General features: G+C 37.2%; 1 protein-coding gene across 1 annotated transcript; it reads right to left on the bottom strand.

The window, feature by feature from the left end:
* Positions 1 to 7,512: 7,512 nt before the first annotated feature.
* On the bottom strand, positions 7,513 to 8,451 carry LOC143656067 (olfactory receptor 1J4-like). Its single transcript, XM_077127791.1, has one exon. The coding sequence runs from the start codon at positions 8,449 to 8,451 to the stop codon at positions 7,513 to 7,515; it is 939 nt and encodes a 312-aa protein (XP_076983906.1).
* Positions 8,452 to 20,404: the final 11,953 nt, after the last annotated feature.

Raw genomic sequence — 20,404 nt, 5'->3', positions numbered from 1 at the left:
TAGACCAAGACTTCTAAGTCCACAGAACCTAAAGTTGCCCAATTTATTCTTTTACAGGAAAGGTACAGCATCAATAAATAAGGGAATGTAACATTCAGATCCCTCCATGGTCACACTGCAGAAGCAACTACCATGTCTCTCCTTCTTTTGCCTAGGTTTGCACTGTATTTCCCATTTGGATTCAGTAGTACTGTTGGTTTCATCAACGCTTCCTTCAAATTCATTTAAAAGACAGCAATAACTGATGAAAGGACCATGGGAGGGCACATTATGTGTGGATCTCTGTGTCTTATGCCATTGTCCACGAGAGTGATTGTGGAAGACCAAAACCTGCTTCCACACCCTGGTTCCTAGACATGTATATTCTTGACTCAGTATAATATAATGGCCAGTGTTCAACATTATGTGTTCCAACCTGGAGGATAATGCCCCTCTTCTCCAGTGTCATTACACTATTACTGTTTCTGCCCCATTATAGCCATTCCAATGTTCTGTCACACCATCAGCATCCAGATGACTTGATTACTGGCAAGCCCAGCAAATCCTTGATTAAATGCATTTTATCTCATCTCCTTGGCTATAAAATAGGTCTTCTGGTCCATAGCAACGTTGTTTGCAATCCAACACCAGCAAATCTCATGTAAAGGTAGTGGCAAGTGGACGTGAACAGAGAAAGGAAACTTGTTATTTTGGAAATGTATCAATCCCAGTATGGATGAATTTTCCCCCTCTGGGTGGAAGAGTTCTGATGTGATCAGTTTACCACCAAACGACTTGTTGATCTATGTGAGAAATGCTACCATATCAAGGGCTTGGGGCCAGTTTCTGTTAAGGATTAAAGTGTCATTCAGACTCAAGAATAGCTGGATCACCCCTGGTAAGTAATCTATATTGTTGGACCTATGCATAGGTCCATAACTGCCACCATGGTTACTGTGCTCCTGGGACCATTGTGGAAGTACTGGACTACTCCATACTGCCCATACTGCCTAATCTCCAATCTTATAACCTTGCCTCTTACAGGGCCTTTACCAACTAATCAAGTCATTAGCAGCTGTCCAAGGATAAGTATGTATCCTCACCTAAGACCACTTCTATCTCAATAAAAAGAAGATAACTAAGTGTTCCTTGAAGTTCTGCACAACAGGAAGGTTTCTTTTCAACATTACCTTTGAGGACCACCTCTGAGTGGGGCTGTAGCTCGTACTAACACATCTACCCAACTCACCTGTGAATCAGGACCAAGTTTTTCGTCTGCCATTGAATGGTCATAAGGAATTCCTCATGAGTTCACAGATGTAAGCTGAAGGAAAGAGTCAGTGCGACAGAAAGTACGTGAACAGGTTATCTGTTCATTTAACTTATTTTGTTCTATGGACCCCCTCAATTCCAAACCCAAATGCGTATGTTGAATATACATACATACATACATACATACATATATATGTATATATATATATATACACATATCAATCATATAATGGATTGCTGCTGCACTCACCTAGACTTATGATTTAGATGGTATGACAGTATGCATATTTTCAATTCCAGTGAATCTGACAGTTCTCATGATGAGCAGCCCAGTCACTTAAGCCTTTGCTGTTCCATGATCAGATAGTCTAAAGTAGGGCCCAATGTCATGTAAGCAATATCTTTCCAAACCTAGGGTCCTCTGCTGCAGTTCAACTATTGGGGCTTGTCATAGACTGCGTATAGCTTCCTTCTATACTACAGGTATAGAAAGCGTGGCCTGGCTTCTGCAAAAATTTTGGCCTCTGCAAAAATCATATAGCTCTTGGCAATTGATAGTGGAATATTGCAGACTTTATTAAATAGAAGCCCCAACTACAACCATGCTGATTGTGACATCCTTATTAGAATAAATTAACACATTCTAAAGCACCAGGTATATGCCTATATGTGACATATGTGTGATTTTCAATGTTCAACTGGAAAGAAACTTTGAAGAATTTCATATGGACTTGGGAAGGATAGCAGTTTACTTTCATTGCCTCATCCCAAGAGCCTTCAGACTTGGGGGTGGCACCAGAGTTTGCCATCCTATAGCAGAAGTATCACTGTCTCTGTTTCAATCTCTTGTCCCTTTGGGCAGTTTAGGGACTACCATTTGACTGCTCTGACCAGTATTACATGTCATCATATGAATTTCTCTTTTTATATGCTGTTGTATTCAAATTGCTAAAATTGTGCTAGGAATATTTACATGTGTCTGTATACATGAGAGATGTTAGTTGATAGTTTCTTTTTTCCTGTTGTGTCTGTGTCTGGCATTTGCATTAAAATAATGCTGGCATCATAGAATGAGTGGGGGAGTGAGTCATTCCCTTCATTTTTTTTTTTTGAAGAATTTGTGTAGAATTGGTGCTATTTCTTCCTTAAATGATTGATAAAATTCACCAGTGAAACCATCTAAGCCTGCATTTTTCTTTGTGAGAAGATTTAATTAAAAATTAAATGTCTTTCCTAATGTAGTCGTATTCAAGTCACCTATATCATATTTTTTCCTGCTTTATTGGTGTATAACTGACATAAAATACACAGCACATATTTATAATGTGCACTTTGAAAGTTTTAAATATATACCCACAAAACCATGAAAACAATCAAGATGGTTAACATATCCATCACCTCCAGGATTGCCTCATCCCACTTCATAGTCCCTTCCCTCCTCCCTTCTCCATGGCCCCCTTGCCTTAACCAGGCAATTACTGATCTGCTTTCTGTCACTATAGATTGGTTTGTCTTTTCTAAAATTTTATAAAAATGGAGTCATGCAATATGTATATTTTGTCTGACTTCTTTCTCTCAGAATAATTTATTAGAGATTCATAAAAATTGCGTGTATCAGTATTGCATTTCTTTTATTGTATAATATCCCATTCAGTATTCACCTATTGGTAACATTTGGGTTATTTCTGTTGGGGTTTATTAACAGCAAAACATTGAAAACATGCTTAGTGAAATAAGCAAGGCATATGAGGACAGATATTGTATGGTTTCACTTTTATGAAATATCTAGAATAAGCACATTTGTATAGACAGAAGGTAAATTGGAGATTACCAGGAGCTGTGGGGAGGGGAGAATGTGGAGTTATTTCTTGATGGGTGCAGAGTTTCTCTTTGCTGTGGTGAAAAAGTCTTGGTAAGGGATGATGGTGATGGTAGCACTACATTTTTGACTACAATTAAAGGCACTGAACTGTACACATAAAAATGGTTAAATGGCAAATTTTGTTATATTTGTTACCAGAATATGCATGAATGAATTTAAAAATACATAATTTATACTGCAATACACATAAAATATACTGGTACGAACACTTGTAAGAAAATATTTGAGTGGACATATGCTTTCATTTCTAGTGGGTAAATGCCAAAGAGTGGAACAGCTAGATTACATGGTAATAATATGGTCAACATTTTAAGAAATTGCCAAAGTATTTTTCAAAGTTGCTGCACCATTTTTCATTACCACCAACAGGTTGTGAGTGTTTAAATTCCTTCACATTCTCACCAACACTTGGTACGGTCATTGCCTTTAATGCTAATATTCTGCCACAGGTGTAGCGATCTCTCTTTGTGGTTGTAATTTGTATTTCGCTGGAGACAAATAATATTAAGCATCTGTTCGTGTGTGTACTTGCCATCAGTACATCTGCTCTGGGGAAGCATCTGTTCAAATTTTTGTTTGCTTTTTGAGTAGCTGATTTTCTTGAGTCATTGAGAGTTCTTTATATTTTGGGCATAGTCCTTTTTCAGATATATGATTTACAAATGTTTTCCCCATCTTTCACTTGTTTATCCTCTTAACGTTGTCTTTTAGAAACACATTATGAAGTTTAATTTGATGAAGTCCAATTTTCAGTATTTTCTTTTATTAGTTGTGTTTTTTGGTGTATTTTAATAAATCTTTGCCTAACCCAAGATCATAAAGATTTTTGCATGTATTTTCTTCTAAGAGTTTTGTCATTTTAGGTTTTACACTTGTGTGTGTAGTCTATTTGGAATTAATTTTTTTATTCAGTGCAAAGTTTGGCTAGAAGTCCATGTAGTTAAATAGGGAGAGTCAATTATTCTAGAGTCATTTGTTGAAAGACTATTTTCTCCACTGCGTTATCTTTGCACCTTTGAGGAAAAACAATTGTCCACACATGTGGATCTATATCTGGACTCTATTTTGTTCCAGTGATCTATTTATTTATCTTTAGGCAATAGCAAACATTCTTGATTACTTTTACTTTATGATCAGATAATCAGGTAGAAATTGACAAGCTCATTCTAAAATTCGGATGGAAATTCAAAGAACCTGGGGGAGCCAAAATGAATTTGAAAAGAGGAGCAACATAGGAACACTACCTGATTATTATATATTACATAGAAAATCCAATGTAATATGCAAAAATGTTACTAGAACTAAAAAGTAACTTTAATAGTGAACATCTGGAAATCAAAAGTGAAAGTTAATACTATTTAGAGCAGTGTGATGGTGATTCCATGGCAGAATTCTCTCCTGCCATGCCAGAGACCCGGGTTCAATACCCAGTGCCTGCTCATGTAAAAAAAAATGGTATGATTTAAAGAGTATTAAAAATAGGAACTCCTTAGAAATAAATCTAACACTGTTGTATCTGTGTATCTTTTACCCCAAACCATAAAACATTGCTGAGAGATATTAAAGACCTAAATAAATGGAGAGGTATAATATGCTCATGGCAAGGAAGACTCAATATTGCTAAATTCATAATTTTCCCTAAATTACTCTATAGATTCAGTGCAACCCTGTTCATAATAGTTAGTGAATTTGTAAATTTTTCAGCTATTATTTCCACACATACTTTTTTCTGTCCCATCTTTCACTACTCTCTCTCTGGGATTCCAATTACACATGTTAGACCATTAATATAGACCACAGGTCATTGAGTCTCTGTTCATTATTTTTCTGTCTTTTTTTTCAGTTATTATTTTTCTTTGGTTGCTTAAGTTCAGATAGTTTTATTATACCATGCAGTTAATTCACTGGAGGCTCAGCCTGTCCATCAAGGCTTGGCTTTAGGTTTCATTATGGCAGGTTTAGAGGAGATCTTAATTTAAGGCTAAGGCAGACCTATTCTTAAGGTTGGCTCTTCTGGAATCTCACTTAAATTATCATGGTGGTTAACAAAGTGTCTTCATTCTAGTTATTTAAAATTCCAATATTCAGTTCACAGTTCCCCCTTAGCTGTTCTCTGCCAGCCACAGCAAAATCTAGCCCTTCCCATTTGCATGCCAATAGTTAGCCAAAGACTCAAAGCCACCACTCAGCAGATTTATTTGTCTCCTTCCCTTTACAACTTGCCTATAGCACATATATTGACTTTTCTATTTCTCAGTTTTCTTCTCTGTGAAATGGTGGCAAAAAAAAAATAACTCAGAAACTTGGTTTACTGTTTAAGCCCACTAGTTATTGCACTCATATTCAAAGATAAATATTCAATAGATTGCAGTCATTGAACAAAGGCAAAAGAAAAAAAAAAACAGGGTTTGTAAAGGAGGACAAAAGAAAGAAGAAAAACATTCTTGAACAAACCATTGATAACTAATATCCTAGTGCTCTCTTGGAGAGTTTCTGGAACGAGTGAGTGAAAAACATCCTTCCATGGAAGCTCATTGGAAAGAGATTTAGATTAGGAAGATAGAAATTAAGGAAAATGTCACATGAAGTCACAAGAAATAGACAACCCTCCTCTGACTGACCTGGAAAGAGCAGTGCTTTCATTCTACAACGGCCTCCTGTCTCAGTGCCCTCACCCATACTGCTCATTCTTCTTAGGATGCCTCACCTCAACACACACATGAGTTAAAACTGCTTTTGATTCTTCAGGTCTTACCCACAATAGCTCACCAGAACCCCTGGTTATGTGAAGTCCCCTGAAATATGCAACAATAGTGTCTTGAACTTCATTGTGACACTCAACGTATGTGCACTGAAATGCTCAAGATCCATGTTCCGTACAAGACTAGACGCTCTGGAAGAACAAAGTGTGTGTTCTCTTGTCTTCCACTCTATCCTGAAGACCCACCATGATGCCTAGCACCAAGATAGAACTCAACAAATATTTGTGGAAGAAGAAATAAAGGACTGAGAGAAGGAAAGGAGAGGAAGGAAAAATAATCAAATCACCAATAAATATTTATGGTGTCCTAATCATGCACCAAGCGCTGAGCTAGGTGCAGGAAACTAATCTGGTGTAAATAAGTGAATTCTCAGAAACTGGCATGGCAGTAAACTGAAGAAGAGGTGAAAGAGAAAGAGGAGGGGATCATGAGGTCTTCTCCGTCCAGAGGCAAAACTTTCTAAAGTCAAAAGCATGGGTTTTGGGTGGGCCACGGTGGCTCAGCAGGCAAGAATGGTTGCCTGCCATGTCAGAGGACCCGGGTTCAATTCCCGGTGCCTGCCCATGTAAAAAAAAATAAAAGCATGGGTTTTAATCAAACAAATCTGTGCTTTAAGATCTAATGTAGTTATATATTTACTTTGGTTTCATCATCTATAAAATGGAAAGTATAACCACCTACTTTATAGGGTTGTGGTGAGAATTAAATGAGATAATGCATAAATATAAGGGCTTAAAAATAGTAGGTCTACTTGCTCCTCTTACTTCCTCTGTGTGGTGGTTTGAAGCTGAATGTACCTTAGAAAATCATGTTCTTAAATCTAATCCATTCCTGCGGGTGTAAACCCATTGTAAGAACTTTTAATGAGGTTTCTTCAGTTAAGGTGTGTCCCACCTCAATCAAGGTGGGCCTTAATCCTGTTACTGGAGTCCTTTATAAATGAAATGACTACACGAGAGAGAAAATGCCACAGGAAGCAAAAGGGAGTGATCAGCAGATGCCGTTATGTGCCTTATTACATGGCAGAGGAGCCAAATACCATTGGCAGCTGGTCTTCAGGAAGAAAGCATTGTCTTGATGATGCCCTGACTTGGACATTTTCCCAGACTCTAACCATAAGCAAATAAGTTCCTATTGTTTAAGCCAAACAATTGTATTTACTTTGGAGCAGCCTAGGAAACTAAAACACTCCAACTATGTAACTTGTTCTGATACATAATTCCTTATTCTTAACATACAGAAATCTTATTCTTAACATAAAGAAATCTTATGATTTGAAGAAAGCTGAGATGAAAATGTGTCATGACAGACAATGCCACATGCCAAATTTAATGGAGGAAGAAGTAAATCTCCGAAACCCCAAGCAAGAGTGCTCTAAACTTCATGGAGTGACAGTGAATTACGTAAGGATTTTATATGCCTTCAGTTTTCCTATAGGAAAATTAAACATAAATATCAGTATAAGGAGGTGGGGAAAGTATCCAAGCAGGTGACACAGGGGGAACAAAATTGATGGGAGTATTGGGAAGTTGTGAATGACAGAGATGATACCACACAATATCTCACGGAGACTGATTTAACAAAGTCATTGGGTGAATTAATAGTTAGATAAAGTAATTACCACTTACAAGAAGAGTTCATCCTCTTGATTAGTCTTTCTAGAGCTCCTTTCATATCTTTGTTCTTGAGGCTATAGATAAAGGGGTTCAGCAAGGGAGTGACGACCATGTACATTATGGAAGCAATAATATAGTCGTTTGAACTGTTAGATGATGGGAAAAAGTATAGTCCAAAAATTGTCCCATAGAATATAAAGATCACAGACAAGTGGGAGCCACATGTGGACAGGGCTTTATAGATCCCTTTGGTAGAGGGGATCCTCAGAACAGAGATCCCAATACGGACATATGAGAACAATATGCTACTCAATGGCAGGATTGTAGCCATCCCCCCCACAGCAAAGATAATCAGCTCATTGAGGGAGGTGTCTGAGCAGGAGAGCTTGAGAAGGACAGCAAGGTCACAAAAGAAATGGGGAATGGTCTTATCACAGAAGGACAGTGGCACTAGTAGGAGAGTGTGAGACAGAGCAACAGTACAGGAAAGGATCCAGGACACAAACACTAGAAAAACACACAAGTCATCCCTCATCATGGTGGAGTAATGGAGGCAATGACAGATGGCCACATACCGATCATAGGCCATAGCTGTGAGAAGGAAGCTATCAAGGCAACCAAAAATTATTAAGAAATACATCTGTGACATGCATCCTGCATGAGAGATGGATAGGCATTGAGTCTGCATGTTCGTCAGCATCTTTGGGACAGTGACAGACGAAAAGGAGACATCAGTGAGGGCCAAGTGGCTGAGGAAGAAGTACATGGGGGTGTGGAGGTGAGAGTCCAGCCTGATGAGCAGGATGATGAGCAGGTTCCCCAGCACCGTGGTCAGGTACATGCCCAGGAAGAGGCAGAAGAACCCACCCTGCTGCTCTGGCCGGATGGGGAGCCCCAGGAGGAGGAATTCAGACACTTGGCTCCGGTTCTCAGGTCTCATTCCGCTCTTCTATATGCTGAGGAAGAAGGAACATGGGAAACTTCAGGAACTGAGAAAGGGTAATCACATTCCACATTTTAATTCTGATAAAACAATGAATTTAACTACACTCCTATTAATTTTTCACACCTGTGGATAAATGTGTGTTCACTCTATCCCAGTCTGGCTCTCAGAAAAGAGTATACCCCAAAACAGCCAAAAAGATCCCACTGCACTGAAATAGAAGGATGTTAACTGCTTCATTCCACCATTATTTATTGAACATTGAATGTGAACCCAGACTTCCATTAAGGACTGAGAATGCAGTTGTGAACATGAAAAGCAAGACCCCTGCCTTCTATGAGTTTAGATCTCGACTTGCATAGAGGAATGACTTATCAAGACAGAGCCAAACCACAATAATTCACTATGGCAGAAATAGATATGGGTCTTGACAAGCAGGTAGTAATTGCTTCTGCCTTAGAAGAATGTGAAATTCCCAGGGCAGAGGTAGAGATGTTGAAGCATTGTCACTCTTCTTGTGAAATAGATTGGATCTTTTTGACCAAGAACTGTAAACCCATTGACACTCTAGAAATTGGTGGTCATTTAAAATCCCTTGTCACCAGAATATATCCTAAACCAGAATAGTCAATGAACTATCTTTCTTATTAATTGAGGTCTATACTTCATGCCAAACACTGTGTTAATAGCTTTACATAAATTTCCTAATTAAATCCATACATAAGCCTACATTCCCAGATACAGTCTTCACAGCTGCACTAAGAATTAGGTGTTTTTCCCCTCATTGTAGCTGTTAGGAAATAGAAGCATAAATGATAAATTTCATAGACACTCAACAATAGGGATAATGTCATGCGTGTGTATGCCATTATATATAACTGCCATTTTCTGTAGGCTAAAGTAATCAATTATCACTACTTCATGCGTTTTGATGAAATATGTCAGTGTGATCAGAGCCCATGCTTATAACCACTACCCATGGAAGTTTCCCCCTTTATTTGATTAGGGGCATCAGGAGCCCCAAGTTATTTTAGGACTGTAAAGAAACCAGCTGTCCAAAATACTCAGCCTTCCCTCCCCGAATTATTTCCTTAATCCATAATTGCATACATTTCAAATGACAAAAGGCCCTCGCATAACCTATCTTGTATTCAAACTATAAATATTTATGAAGGCCCCATAATGGTTCAAAAGGCAAGTGTAATTCCCTCAATTTTATTAGCTGCAGAAACAGTGGCCAGAGTGTATGTGATTTTTCCAAGTTCTCACGGCTATTTGATGGTGATTCTGCACTCTGCCTAACATTTTCTTGCCTGGAACATTAAGCTAAAGTGAAAGATTACAGAACTCAGAAAGTCTCAGTCACACTCGGGTATATGAAAATGACAGCAGATCCATTTAAGGAGTTGCTTGGTGCAGTGTCATCTCAGTTGATTGTGCCTGGAAAGAGGGAACTTAAGAAAATATTTTAGGTCAGCAGTGCAAATCAGAAGGCTCCAAACACATAAATAAAATACACACCCACACAAGCACACACACTCACACTGCTGATTTGGGGATTCCAACCACCCTTGACAAATTCCACCCGAAGAGAAGGATACCTAGCTTGTGGTTCAATTAACACATGTCCATATATAGTTAAGTCACAAATAATACACAAGGAAGGCATACATAACTGACAATGGACAAACCAAGCTTCTCACAAATGTGATCAGAATACACCACTGACACAAACATGACAGACCTGGTAAAATGCATTCGCATACCACGTCTACATAACTCATGCGTTATATACCTGCATCACCAAAAACACATGCACACGCAATTCAAAAACCTCACAAGGAACACAGACAGCACACATGCACCTGGCCATACACTATCTATAAATAAACAACACACATGGCTACATGCAAACATACATACTCCCATTAACTGGAGGGATGTTTAAGCCCCTTCTTACTTAAACCCTGACTGGGCAAAGACAGCAAGAGACATTTAAATCTACTACTACCTGGGCACAGTCCTTAATCCACTAATAATAATCAATGCACATGATAACAGCCACATGGTAACTTACATACATATAGAAAACAAACAAACAAAACAATTCTTTCCTCATACATATGTGTGCATCACCCATAGGCATAACTCACATGTACACTCAGCACACATTGCTGAGCAGAGACAAACTCTCACCGACCCACCTGTTTTTTGGTGAGTTCAGACACCAATCCAGGCGGTGCAGTGCAACAATCTTCCTTTAGAGGCTGAGCTCTCATGCTCTCAGCTGCTCTGCCTGCCCAGTGGGGGAAAGGCAGGCACGAATGAGGAGTCCTTAAGTCACATGCTCAGGAGGCTGATAACATACATATGTTGTAATAGGCCCGGGTTTGTGTTTAACTGAGGAAAAGAATCAAACCAGATACATAATAGACATATTCACATGCAACCATAAAATAATACATGCACAAGCATCACCATACGCAAACACACACAAACAGAACTCTTAACCACAGGGCTAGATCCATTGCCAAGTGGAGAATTCTAGCTCCCTCTGACCTGTGCTTGTTGTTGGAGTGTTCAAATAACTTATGCTCCAGACTGTTGCCGAAGTCCTCAGATGCTCTTTCAGCTAACTTGGTATCCAGACAAGAAGAAACATCTCTGGCACCAGGATTCCTGTAGACTTTCATGTCCTTTACCAGCCTCAAGAGCAATGAGCAAAAACACAGCATTTTAATGATCAGGGAAATGACTGAAATAAACTCCCCACACCTCTGAGTAAGGAAGGGGCCCCCATGGGCTAATTGGCTAATTCCTCACAGCACTTCTGGGAGCAGTGTATCCAGGAACCAGAGTAGCTGAACCACAGGAGTCACAGGGATGGAGTCCCTGAGTCACAGATGCCTTAGACTCCTGTCTTCTTGGTCATGGTTCCAACCGGGACTCAGGTTTTTATTTTTTTAATCTTTTTATTTTGAAAGGATATCAGACTTACCAAACAGTTGTAAAAAATGTTACAAAGAATTCTTATGTACCTTCACCCAGATTCCCCAAATGATACTATTTCACCATGTTTTCTTTATACTATAAGCATATATATGTGTGTGTATGTGTGTAGTTAGGTTGATAGATCGATAGTTACGTAGGTAGATAAGTTTATATTTAAGATTCTGACCATTGATTTTTCACAAGTATACTCTAGTGCATATTATCAGAAGGCACCTGATATTGATTTTTCTAATTACCAGTGCTTTTAAACTTGATCAATGAATTAGATGGTGTTTATCAAGTTTCTCTACAGAAAAGTTACTTTTAGTACCGATGTAATTAATAAACTTCATTTGAGTAGACGTCTGGAGACTATAGAACCACAGGTTTTTGTTTTCTTTTAAATTATTAGTATTATTTTTTTGCATGCACAGGCTCTGGGAATTGAACCCGGGTCTCCAGCATGGCAGGCAAGAACTCTGCCACTGAGCTACCATTGCTCACCCAGAACCATAGATTTTTGTTTAAAATTTTACCCACTATATTTAACAACCATTGGTAATTCTTGCTTAAAATAATTACTGCAATTGTGGAGACCAAATGGTGATTTTCTGATTCCATCATTTCCCTGCATTTATTAATTAGATTCCCCTGTAAGAAGGACGTTTCTCTTCATCCCCATTCATTAATCTATTACATCACTATGAATTAAGAGTCTTATCCCATTACTGTAGTTGTCTATTTTGAAACTCATATTATGCCGAATTTGGACAGCAAAATTTTGCCTTCATCTGTTTTCCTTGTCCCCATGATTCATTGAATCTTTCCTTAATCTCGGACTCAGCAAAATTTTCCTGACCTATGTTCTCATTTTCTAGCCCCAGTGTAGGTGTCAGCCATTTTTCCAAGTAACTCCAGACTTTTTAGAAAAAAAAAAAAGATATTTAAAGTGCAAATTTGATATTGGCATGTGTATTGCTTCAAAAGCTTCTATATCATTTCATAGGACAGAGCTAGAAAAATATATGTATATAAAAAATACAGGAAGTACAAATTAGAAACTCATAAGCTAATAGGAACAGTTTCCCTTAGGGGATGGGTCTGTAATGAAGTAGAAAGTATGGGTATTAGAAAAATGTAGAGTATTGAAATGCAAGTGGATAATGACCAGGCAACTGTCCCGCTACCTGTAGCAATCAGTCCAGGAAGCTGGCCACTTTCTACAGCAACCAGTCCGAGAAGTCAAACCACAGTCCTCATAACAATCAACCCCAAATAGCCAGGACTTGATCAATAAGTGGCACCTTCACTAGTTTTAGTCCCTGCTTCCCCTTTTGGAACAAAGAAGCCAAATATGCTTCTCTAATTAATCACATGGGATGCCATGCTTCTAACACCAACAATTCCCACCTCCAGCTTCCCCATACCAACAGCTTCCAATCAAGGCATACCTGAGGCTTTTTCTTTTACCCTTATAAAGCATTCCCACGCCTGTCTGCCTTTGAGTCTCTGGCAACACAAGTGATGTTGGTTGATTCACTGGTATTATCAAGCTCTGAATTAGTAACCATTGCTCCTATTGGAGTACTCTTCATTTACCTTCACATCAGTTACATGTCTGTGTGTATGTGTGTGTTATATATTTATGTTTATATATCTCTCTGTATACGTATATAGATATATACACATAATTGTAAGCTGGTAACTCTAATTACACTTTGACACCCCTGAGTTCTTTCCTGTCATACTCACTTCCATATGTATAAAACCTTTGTCTGATAGTGAGGAGTCATTCACTTTACCCAAATGTACATAGTAACTGAATCCTATAAAAACATTAAGTGATTTTCAGAATCCTGAACCTAAACCACTGTAGATGACAAGTCTAGTAACTGAAGTTCAGTGTTTGTTTACAGGTTTCTTTGGTACCTATTGTGGGAATATATAGACAAACTATTGTGTGCAAGAATTACTAAGGCAGCTATTTTATTCCCCTGTTAATTGTGCAATTTGAAATATAGTTAGATTTATTCATTTTGTCTTCGTTCTATCTTGTCTTATTATCTGTATTTTTAATTTATTTTATTAAGTACAAGATAATATAGTCAAAACTATAAAAATAGGTGGCTCCAACTCCCCTTCTTTCCTCCCCATTTCCACCCACCCTCTGTAGGTGAAAATATCACTAGTTTCAGTTTATCTTTCTTGCATTTCTTTATACTCAAATGAGTAGATACATGCATGTTTTCTTCTCTCTCCTTTTTAAAAATTTATTTATTATTAAATTGTGGTAATATAAATAACATAAAAAGATTTTAAGCAAGTATTTGATATTAAGTATACTGTCAATAATGTATAACTTTCATTACTATTTCCAGACTTTTTATAATCCTAAACCAAAGCTCATGCTCATTTAGCAATAACTCCCCATTTTCCCCTCTGCCACCCATTGTATCCAATATTGTGCTTTGTCTCTAATAAGAATTTACTTATTTTAAATATTTCGTATAAGAGAAATCATATAATATTTGTCTTTTTGTGTCTGGCTTATTTCACTTCAACATGAAATCTTCAAGTTTCATCCATGTTGTATGTACTTCACATCTTTTTACAGCTGAATAATATTCCATTATGTGGAAATACTATGTTCACTTATCCATTCATCTGTTGATGAACATTTGGGTTGCTTCAGCCATTTGGTTATTGTGAATAATGCTGGATGGACATTGCTGTAAAAACAACTGTCCGAGTCCCCTCATTAATTCTTTTGGGTATAAACTTAAGAGAGAAATTTCTGTTCATGTTGTAACTTTGTGTTTAATTTTCTGAGAAATTGCCAAACTGTTTTCCACTGTGGTGTACTTGACATTCCCACCAACAATTCACAAGTATTCCTATTTCTCCATAACCTCATCAAAAGTTGTTATTTTCCTTTTTTTTAAAATAATAGTCATCCTAGAGAATGTGAAGCTGTATTTCACTACACTTTTAATTCTTATGTATCTAATGGCTAATGATGTTGAGCAACTTTTCAGATATTTATTGTCCATTTGATATTATCTTTGGAGAAAGCGCTTTTCAAATCCTATGCCCATTTTTTGGACGGACCACAGTGGCTCAGCAGGCAGAGTTCTCACTTGGCATGCTGGAGACCTGTGTTGGATTTCCAGTGCCTCCCCATGCAAAAAAAAAAAAAAAAGGTGCAAATCCTATGCTTATTTTATAAATTGGGTTGTTCATCCTTTTGTTGTTGAATTGTAATGGTTTTTACCTATTTTGGATAGTAAACTCTTATCAAATAAATGGTTTCCAAATATTTTCTCCTATTCTGTATGTTGTCTTTTCACTTTCTTGCTAATATCTTTTGATGTAGTACCATTTATCTTTTTTTTTTTTTTTTGCTGCTTCTGCTTTTGGTACAAAATCTAAAAATCCATTGCCTACTACAAGGGTCTGAAGACATATCCATATGTTTTCTTGTAAGATTTTTTAAAGTATTGGCTCTTATATTTAGGTCATTAATAAATTTTACATTACTTTTTTGTATATGTGAGCAGTAGAGGTCCACAAATATTCATTTGCATGAGGATTTCCTGTTGTGTCAGCACCATTTGTTGAAGATACTACAGTGTTCTTTACCTATTTAATGGATTTTGCACCCTTGTTGAAATTCAACTGGCCATAGAAGTGTGGACTTCACTCTGGTCTCTCAATTCTATTCCACTGGTCTATATGTCTATCATTATGTCAGTACTGCACTGTTTTAATTTCTGTGACCTTAAAGGATGTTTTGAAATCAGGAAGTATTAATCCTCCAACTTTCTCCTTTTTCAAGATTGTTTGCCTATCCAGGGCTCCTTACAATTCCATATGAATTTGAGGATCAGCTTTGCCATTTTTGCAAAAAAAGGTTGCTAGAATTTTAATATAGATTTCATTGAATTTGTATATTGCTTTTGGCAGAATTGACAACAATATTATGGTCCCTTCTGTTCTAGTTTTCTAGCTGCTAGAATGCAACACACCAGAGATGGATTGGCTCTCAATAAAAGGGGATTTATTTAGTTAATGTATAGTTCTTCAGAGGAAAGGCAGCTGACTTTCAACTGAGGTTCTTTCTTAGATGAGAAGGCACAGGGAGATCTCTGCTGGCCTTCTCTCCAGGCCTCTGGGTTCCAACAACTTTCCCCAGGGTGATTCCTTTCTGCATCTCCAAAGGCCTGGGCTGAGCTGCGAGTGCAACAACTTTCCCCAGGGTGATTCCTTTCTGCATCTCCAAAGGCCTGGGCTGAGCTGCGAGTGCTGAGATGAGGTATGCCAAGCTGCTTGGGCTGTGCTACATTGAATCTCTCATTTAAGCACCAACCAATTACATCAAACATCATTCATTGCAGCAGGCATACCTCCTAGCCAACTGTGAATGTAATCAACAGATGAGGTTCACATGCTATTGACTCATGTCCACAGGAATAGAACTAAGCATCTTCACCTAGCCAAGTTGACACCTGAATCTAACTACCACATCTTCCAAGAACATCGGGCATCTTTCCATTTATCTTGGTCTTCTTGAGTTTCTTTCAACTATATTCTCTAGTTTTCCGTGCATAAGGCTTCAACATCCTTGGTTCAGTTTATTCTTAAGTATTTTATTTCTTTAGATGCTATGATGGTTAGGTTCTGGTGTCAACTTGACCAAATGACTATGCCCAGTTGTCTGGTTAGGAAAGCACCAGACTGACCATTGTTGCAAAGATATTTTGTGGCTGTTGATTAACAGGGAGGCTGGTGTATTAAATCATCAATCAGTTGATTGCATAATCCATTGATTACTCTGCTTCTTCAGCCAACCAGTCCTTCCTGTGGAGTTTGCCCAGACCCTTCATCGAAGCTGCCAGCTTTGCAGCCTGCTCTGCATATTTCGGACTCTTCACTTCCCATGGTTGTGTTAGACACCCTTATAAATCTCATATTTACTGGTCTCTCCTGTTGGTTCTGATCTCTAGAGAACCCTGACTAACACAGATGCTATTGTAAATGGAATTTTTTTTTTTTGATTTCCAATTCAAGTTGTTCATTAATGTTGTATAGGAGGAACCCAAATGATTTTTGCATATTTATCTTTAACCTGCAACTTTACTGAATTTGTTTAGTAGCTTTCTTGTGGACTCTTTGGGTTTTTGTATATATAGATTCATGTCATGTGAATAGGGATAAATGGTTTCCTCCTTTCCAATTTGGATATCTTTTATCTTTTTCTTGCCATTGTGCTCTGGCTAGAACTCTCAGTACAAATTTGAATAACGGGTGGCTGCAGGAATCCTTGTCTTGTTCCTAATCTTAGGCTTTCAGTCTTTCACCATTGATTATAACATTTTCTGTGGGGTTTTCACACAAATTCCCTTTATCATGTTGAAAAAGTTCTCTTCTAATCCTAGTTTTCTCAGTGTTTTTATCATAACGAAGAAAAAGAAGAAAGAATTCAAGTAACTAAAATCAGTAATGAAAGTGAGGACATTAGTATTGACACCACAGAAATAAAAAGATTATTAAATGATACTATGAACAATTGTATGCATATTAAATAACCCATATGAAATGGATACATTCATAGGAAAATGCAAACTGCATACACTGACCAAAGAAGAAAGAAAAGAGAATGAATAAGTAATCAAAACCTCCCTACAAAGAAAAAGCCCAGAACCAGATGACTTCACAAGGGAAATTTACCAAACATTCCAAGAAATAACACCAATCCTGCTGAAGGGCTTCCAAAAAATTGAGGAGGTGGAAGTAATCCTTAACTCATTCTATGAGACCAAAAATACCCTCATATCAGAGCCGGATAAAGATACCACAAGAAAAGAAAATTACAGACCAATGTCCCTTATGATAAAAGATGCTATAATCCTCAACAAATACTAGCAAACCAAATCCAACATCACTTTAAATTAATTATGTACCATAATCAAGTGGGATTTATCACAGGTTTGTAATAAATTTAAATAAATTTAAATTTCTAATGTTAGAAATTTAAAATTATTTAAAAATTAGAAAATCATTTCATGCAATACACCACAGTAACAGAATGAAAGAATAAAATACGTGATGATCTTAATTAATTCAGAAAAGACATTTAAAAATTTCAGCACCTCTTCTTTTTTTTTCTTTATATAAGACTCACTTTAATCAGGATAATGCAAAATCAATTATACCCAACAGCACTGAACAAACATGTCAAACTTTGTTACCTTGTGGACTGAGAATTCTTGCACAGTGGGTGCCTCTTTAAATGGGAAGATATCTGAGTCCCTTCTTGATAAGTATTTCCAGTGCTTTTGGGCAATGGTGCCCTGGGCAGATTTCCATAATGATGCACCCTTGAGTGTCTGCTTTGGGTTGGCAGGAAAACTCTCTAAGTCTTCAGAGATGTTGATTTTCTGCCTCATATACATGCCAAAATATGTATCTTAGATTCCAGTACTACCATAGATGAATTGGAGATTTCATTCTGAAATCTTCTGTTTCAGTAAAATTTTTTTAATTAACTTATTTTTTATTTATGATACATAACCACATACAAACACAAATATTCTTATCATATGACCATTCCGTTCTTGTTATATAATCAATAACTCACACTATCATCACATAGTAGTATATTCATCATCATGATCATTTCTTAGAACATCTGCATCAATTCAGAAAAAGCAGTAAAAAGAAAACAGAAAAAAATTCATACATATCATACCACTTACCCCTACCCTTCACTGATCACCAGCATTTCAATCTACTAAATTTATTTTAACATTTGTTCCCCCTATTATTTATTTATTTTTAATCCGTATGTTTTATTTGTCCATCGATAAGGTAGAAAAAAGAAGCATCAGACACAAGGCTCTCACAACCACCCAGTCACACTGCAACAGTCATATCATCATACAGTTATCTTCAAGAAACATGTCCACCCGAGCACAGCTCCACATTTTCAGGCAGTTACCTCAAGCCTCTCCATTACACCTTAACTAAACAGGTGATATCAATTTAATGTGTAAGAATAACCTCCAGGATAACCTCTTGACGCTGTTTGGAATCTCTCAGCCATTGACATTGTATTTTGTCTCATTTCACTCTTCCCCCTTTTGGTTGAGAAGATTTTCTCAATCCCTTGATACTGAGTTCCAGCTCATTCTAGGATTTCTGTCCCACATTGCCAGTAAGATCCACACCCCTGGGAGTCATGTCCCACATAGAGAGGGGGAGGCCAACACCTCTTGTTAATAAGAACACTTAGAAATCTAGGAATTGAAAACACCTTCCTCAATGTGATAAAGGGCATATATGGAAAAACCCACAGCTAATGACTTACTTAGCAGTGAAAGACTGAAAGATTTCTCTGTAAGGTCAAGAATAAGACCAGGGTACAAAATGTCACTACTGTAATTCTATATCGTACTGGAACGTCTAGCCAGAGCCACTAGACAAGAAAAAATAAAATACAAGGCACCCAGTTTGGAAAATGAGAATCAAATCTCTCCTTATTTGCAAATGACACGATCCTCTATTCAGAGAATTCTGAAAAATCAACAAGAAAGCTACTAGACCTAATAAGTGAATTCAGCAAAACGATGGGGTACAAAATCAACATCCAAAAATCAGAAGTGTTTCTTACGCTAGTAATGAGCAATGTGCAGAAGAAATTTTTAAAAATCCCATTTACTTTAGCAACTAAAGAATCATATGTCCAAGAATAATTCTAACCAACGATGTAAATGATTTGTATTCAGGAAACTATAAAATATTAGAAATATATTTCTAATTAGAAATTTCTATTAAATTTCAAATAGAAAATAGAAACCGAAGAAGAGCTCAATAAATGGAAGGGCATTCCTAAGTTCATGTTTTGAAAGATTAAATATTGTTTAGATGTCAGTCCTACAAAAAGTGATTCACATTAAATAAAACCCCAATCAAAATCCCAACAACTTTTTTTCAGAAATGGAAAAGCCAATCATCACATTTATATGGAAGGGTTAGGGTCCTCAAATAGTCAAAGCCACCTGAAAAAAGAAGAATGGGGTTGGAGGACTCCCACTTCCCAATCTTTAAACTTATTACAAAGCCACAGTAGTCAAAACACCATGGTTTTGGCACAAGAACAGACTTATAGATCAATAGAATCTAATTGACAGTTTCAGAAATCAACCTTCACATATATGGCCAACTGATTTTTGACAAGGGTGCCAAATCCACCTAATTGGGAAAGAATAGTCTCTTCAACAAACGGTGCTAGGAAAACTGGATGTCCACGTGTATAAGAATGAAGGTGAATCCTTACCTCACACCATTTACAAAAATCAACTCAAAATAGATCTAAGTCCTAAACATAAGAACCAGAACTATAAACTCCTGAAGAAAAATATAGGTAAACATCTTCAGGACCTTATGTTGGCAATGGTTTCTTAGAAATTATACCTGAAACACAAGGAACAAAAGAAAAATATATAAATGGGAGCTCATTAAAATTAAAAACTTTTGTGCTTTGTACATAAATAAATGTATTTTCTTTGGGTGCATTTCAGAATTTTTCTTTATTTTTTGTTTTCCATATTTTGAACATACGTGGTTGAACTTCTTGAATGTGTGGGTTTATATTTATCGTAAAATTAGTAAATTTTTGGTCATTGTTTACAAATGTATTTTCTGTCACAATCTCTCTCTCTCTCTCTCTCTCCTCTTACACAGAATACTACTGAGGCACTCTGAAATTGTTTTTCAGGCTTCTGACCTTTTATCCTCTAGATGCTTCACTTTAAATAGTTTCTGTTGGCCTCTTGCCTTTCTCACCTCTCTCTTTGCAACAGTGCCTGCATATCCTCTCACATGTGTTCTCAATAACGTTTCTGCCTGTTTACTCAGTGTGTGAATTCTTTCTCCAGCCTGGTCAAAACCTAGAAAGCCA

This window comes from Tamandua tetradactyla, chromosome 2 (genome assembly GCF_023851605.1).
Source record: "Tamandua tetradactyla isolate mTamTet1 chromosome 2, mTamTet1.pri, whole genome shotgun sequence".
In the NCBI taxonomy this organism is placed as follows: Eukaryota; Metazoa; Chordata; class Mammalia; order Pilosa; family Myrmecophagidae; genus Tamandua; species Tamandua tetradactyla.
The sequence above is the reverse complement of the archived record's forward strand: the minus strand, read 5'-3'. Positions and strand labels throughout refer to the sequence as shown.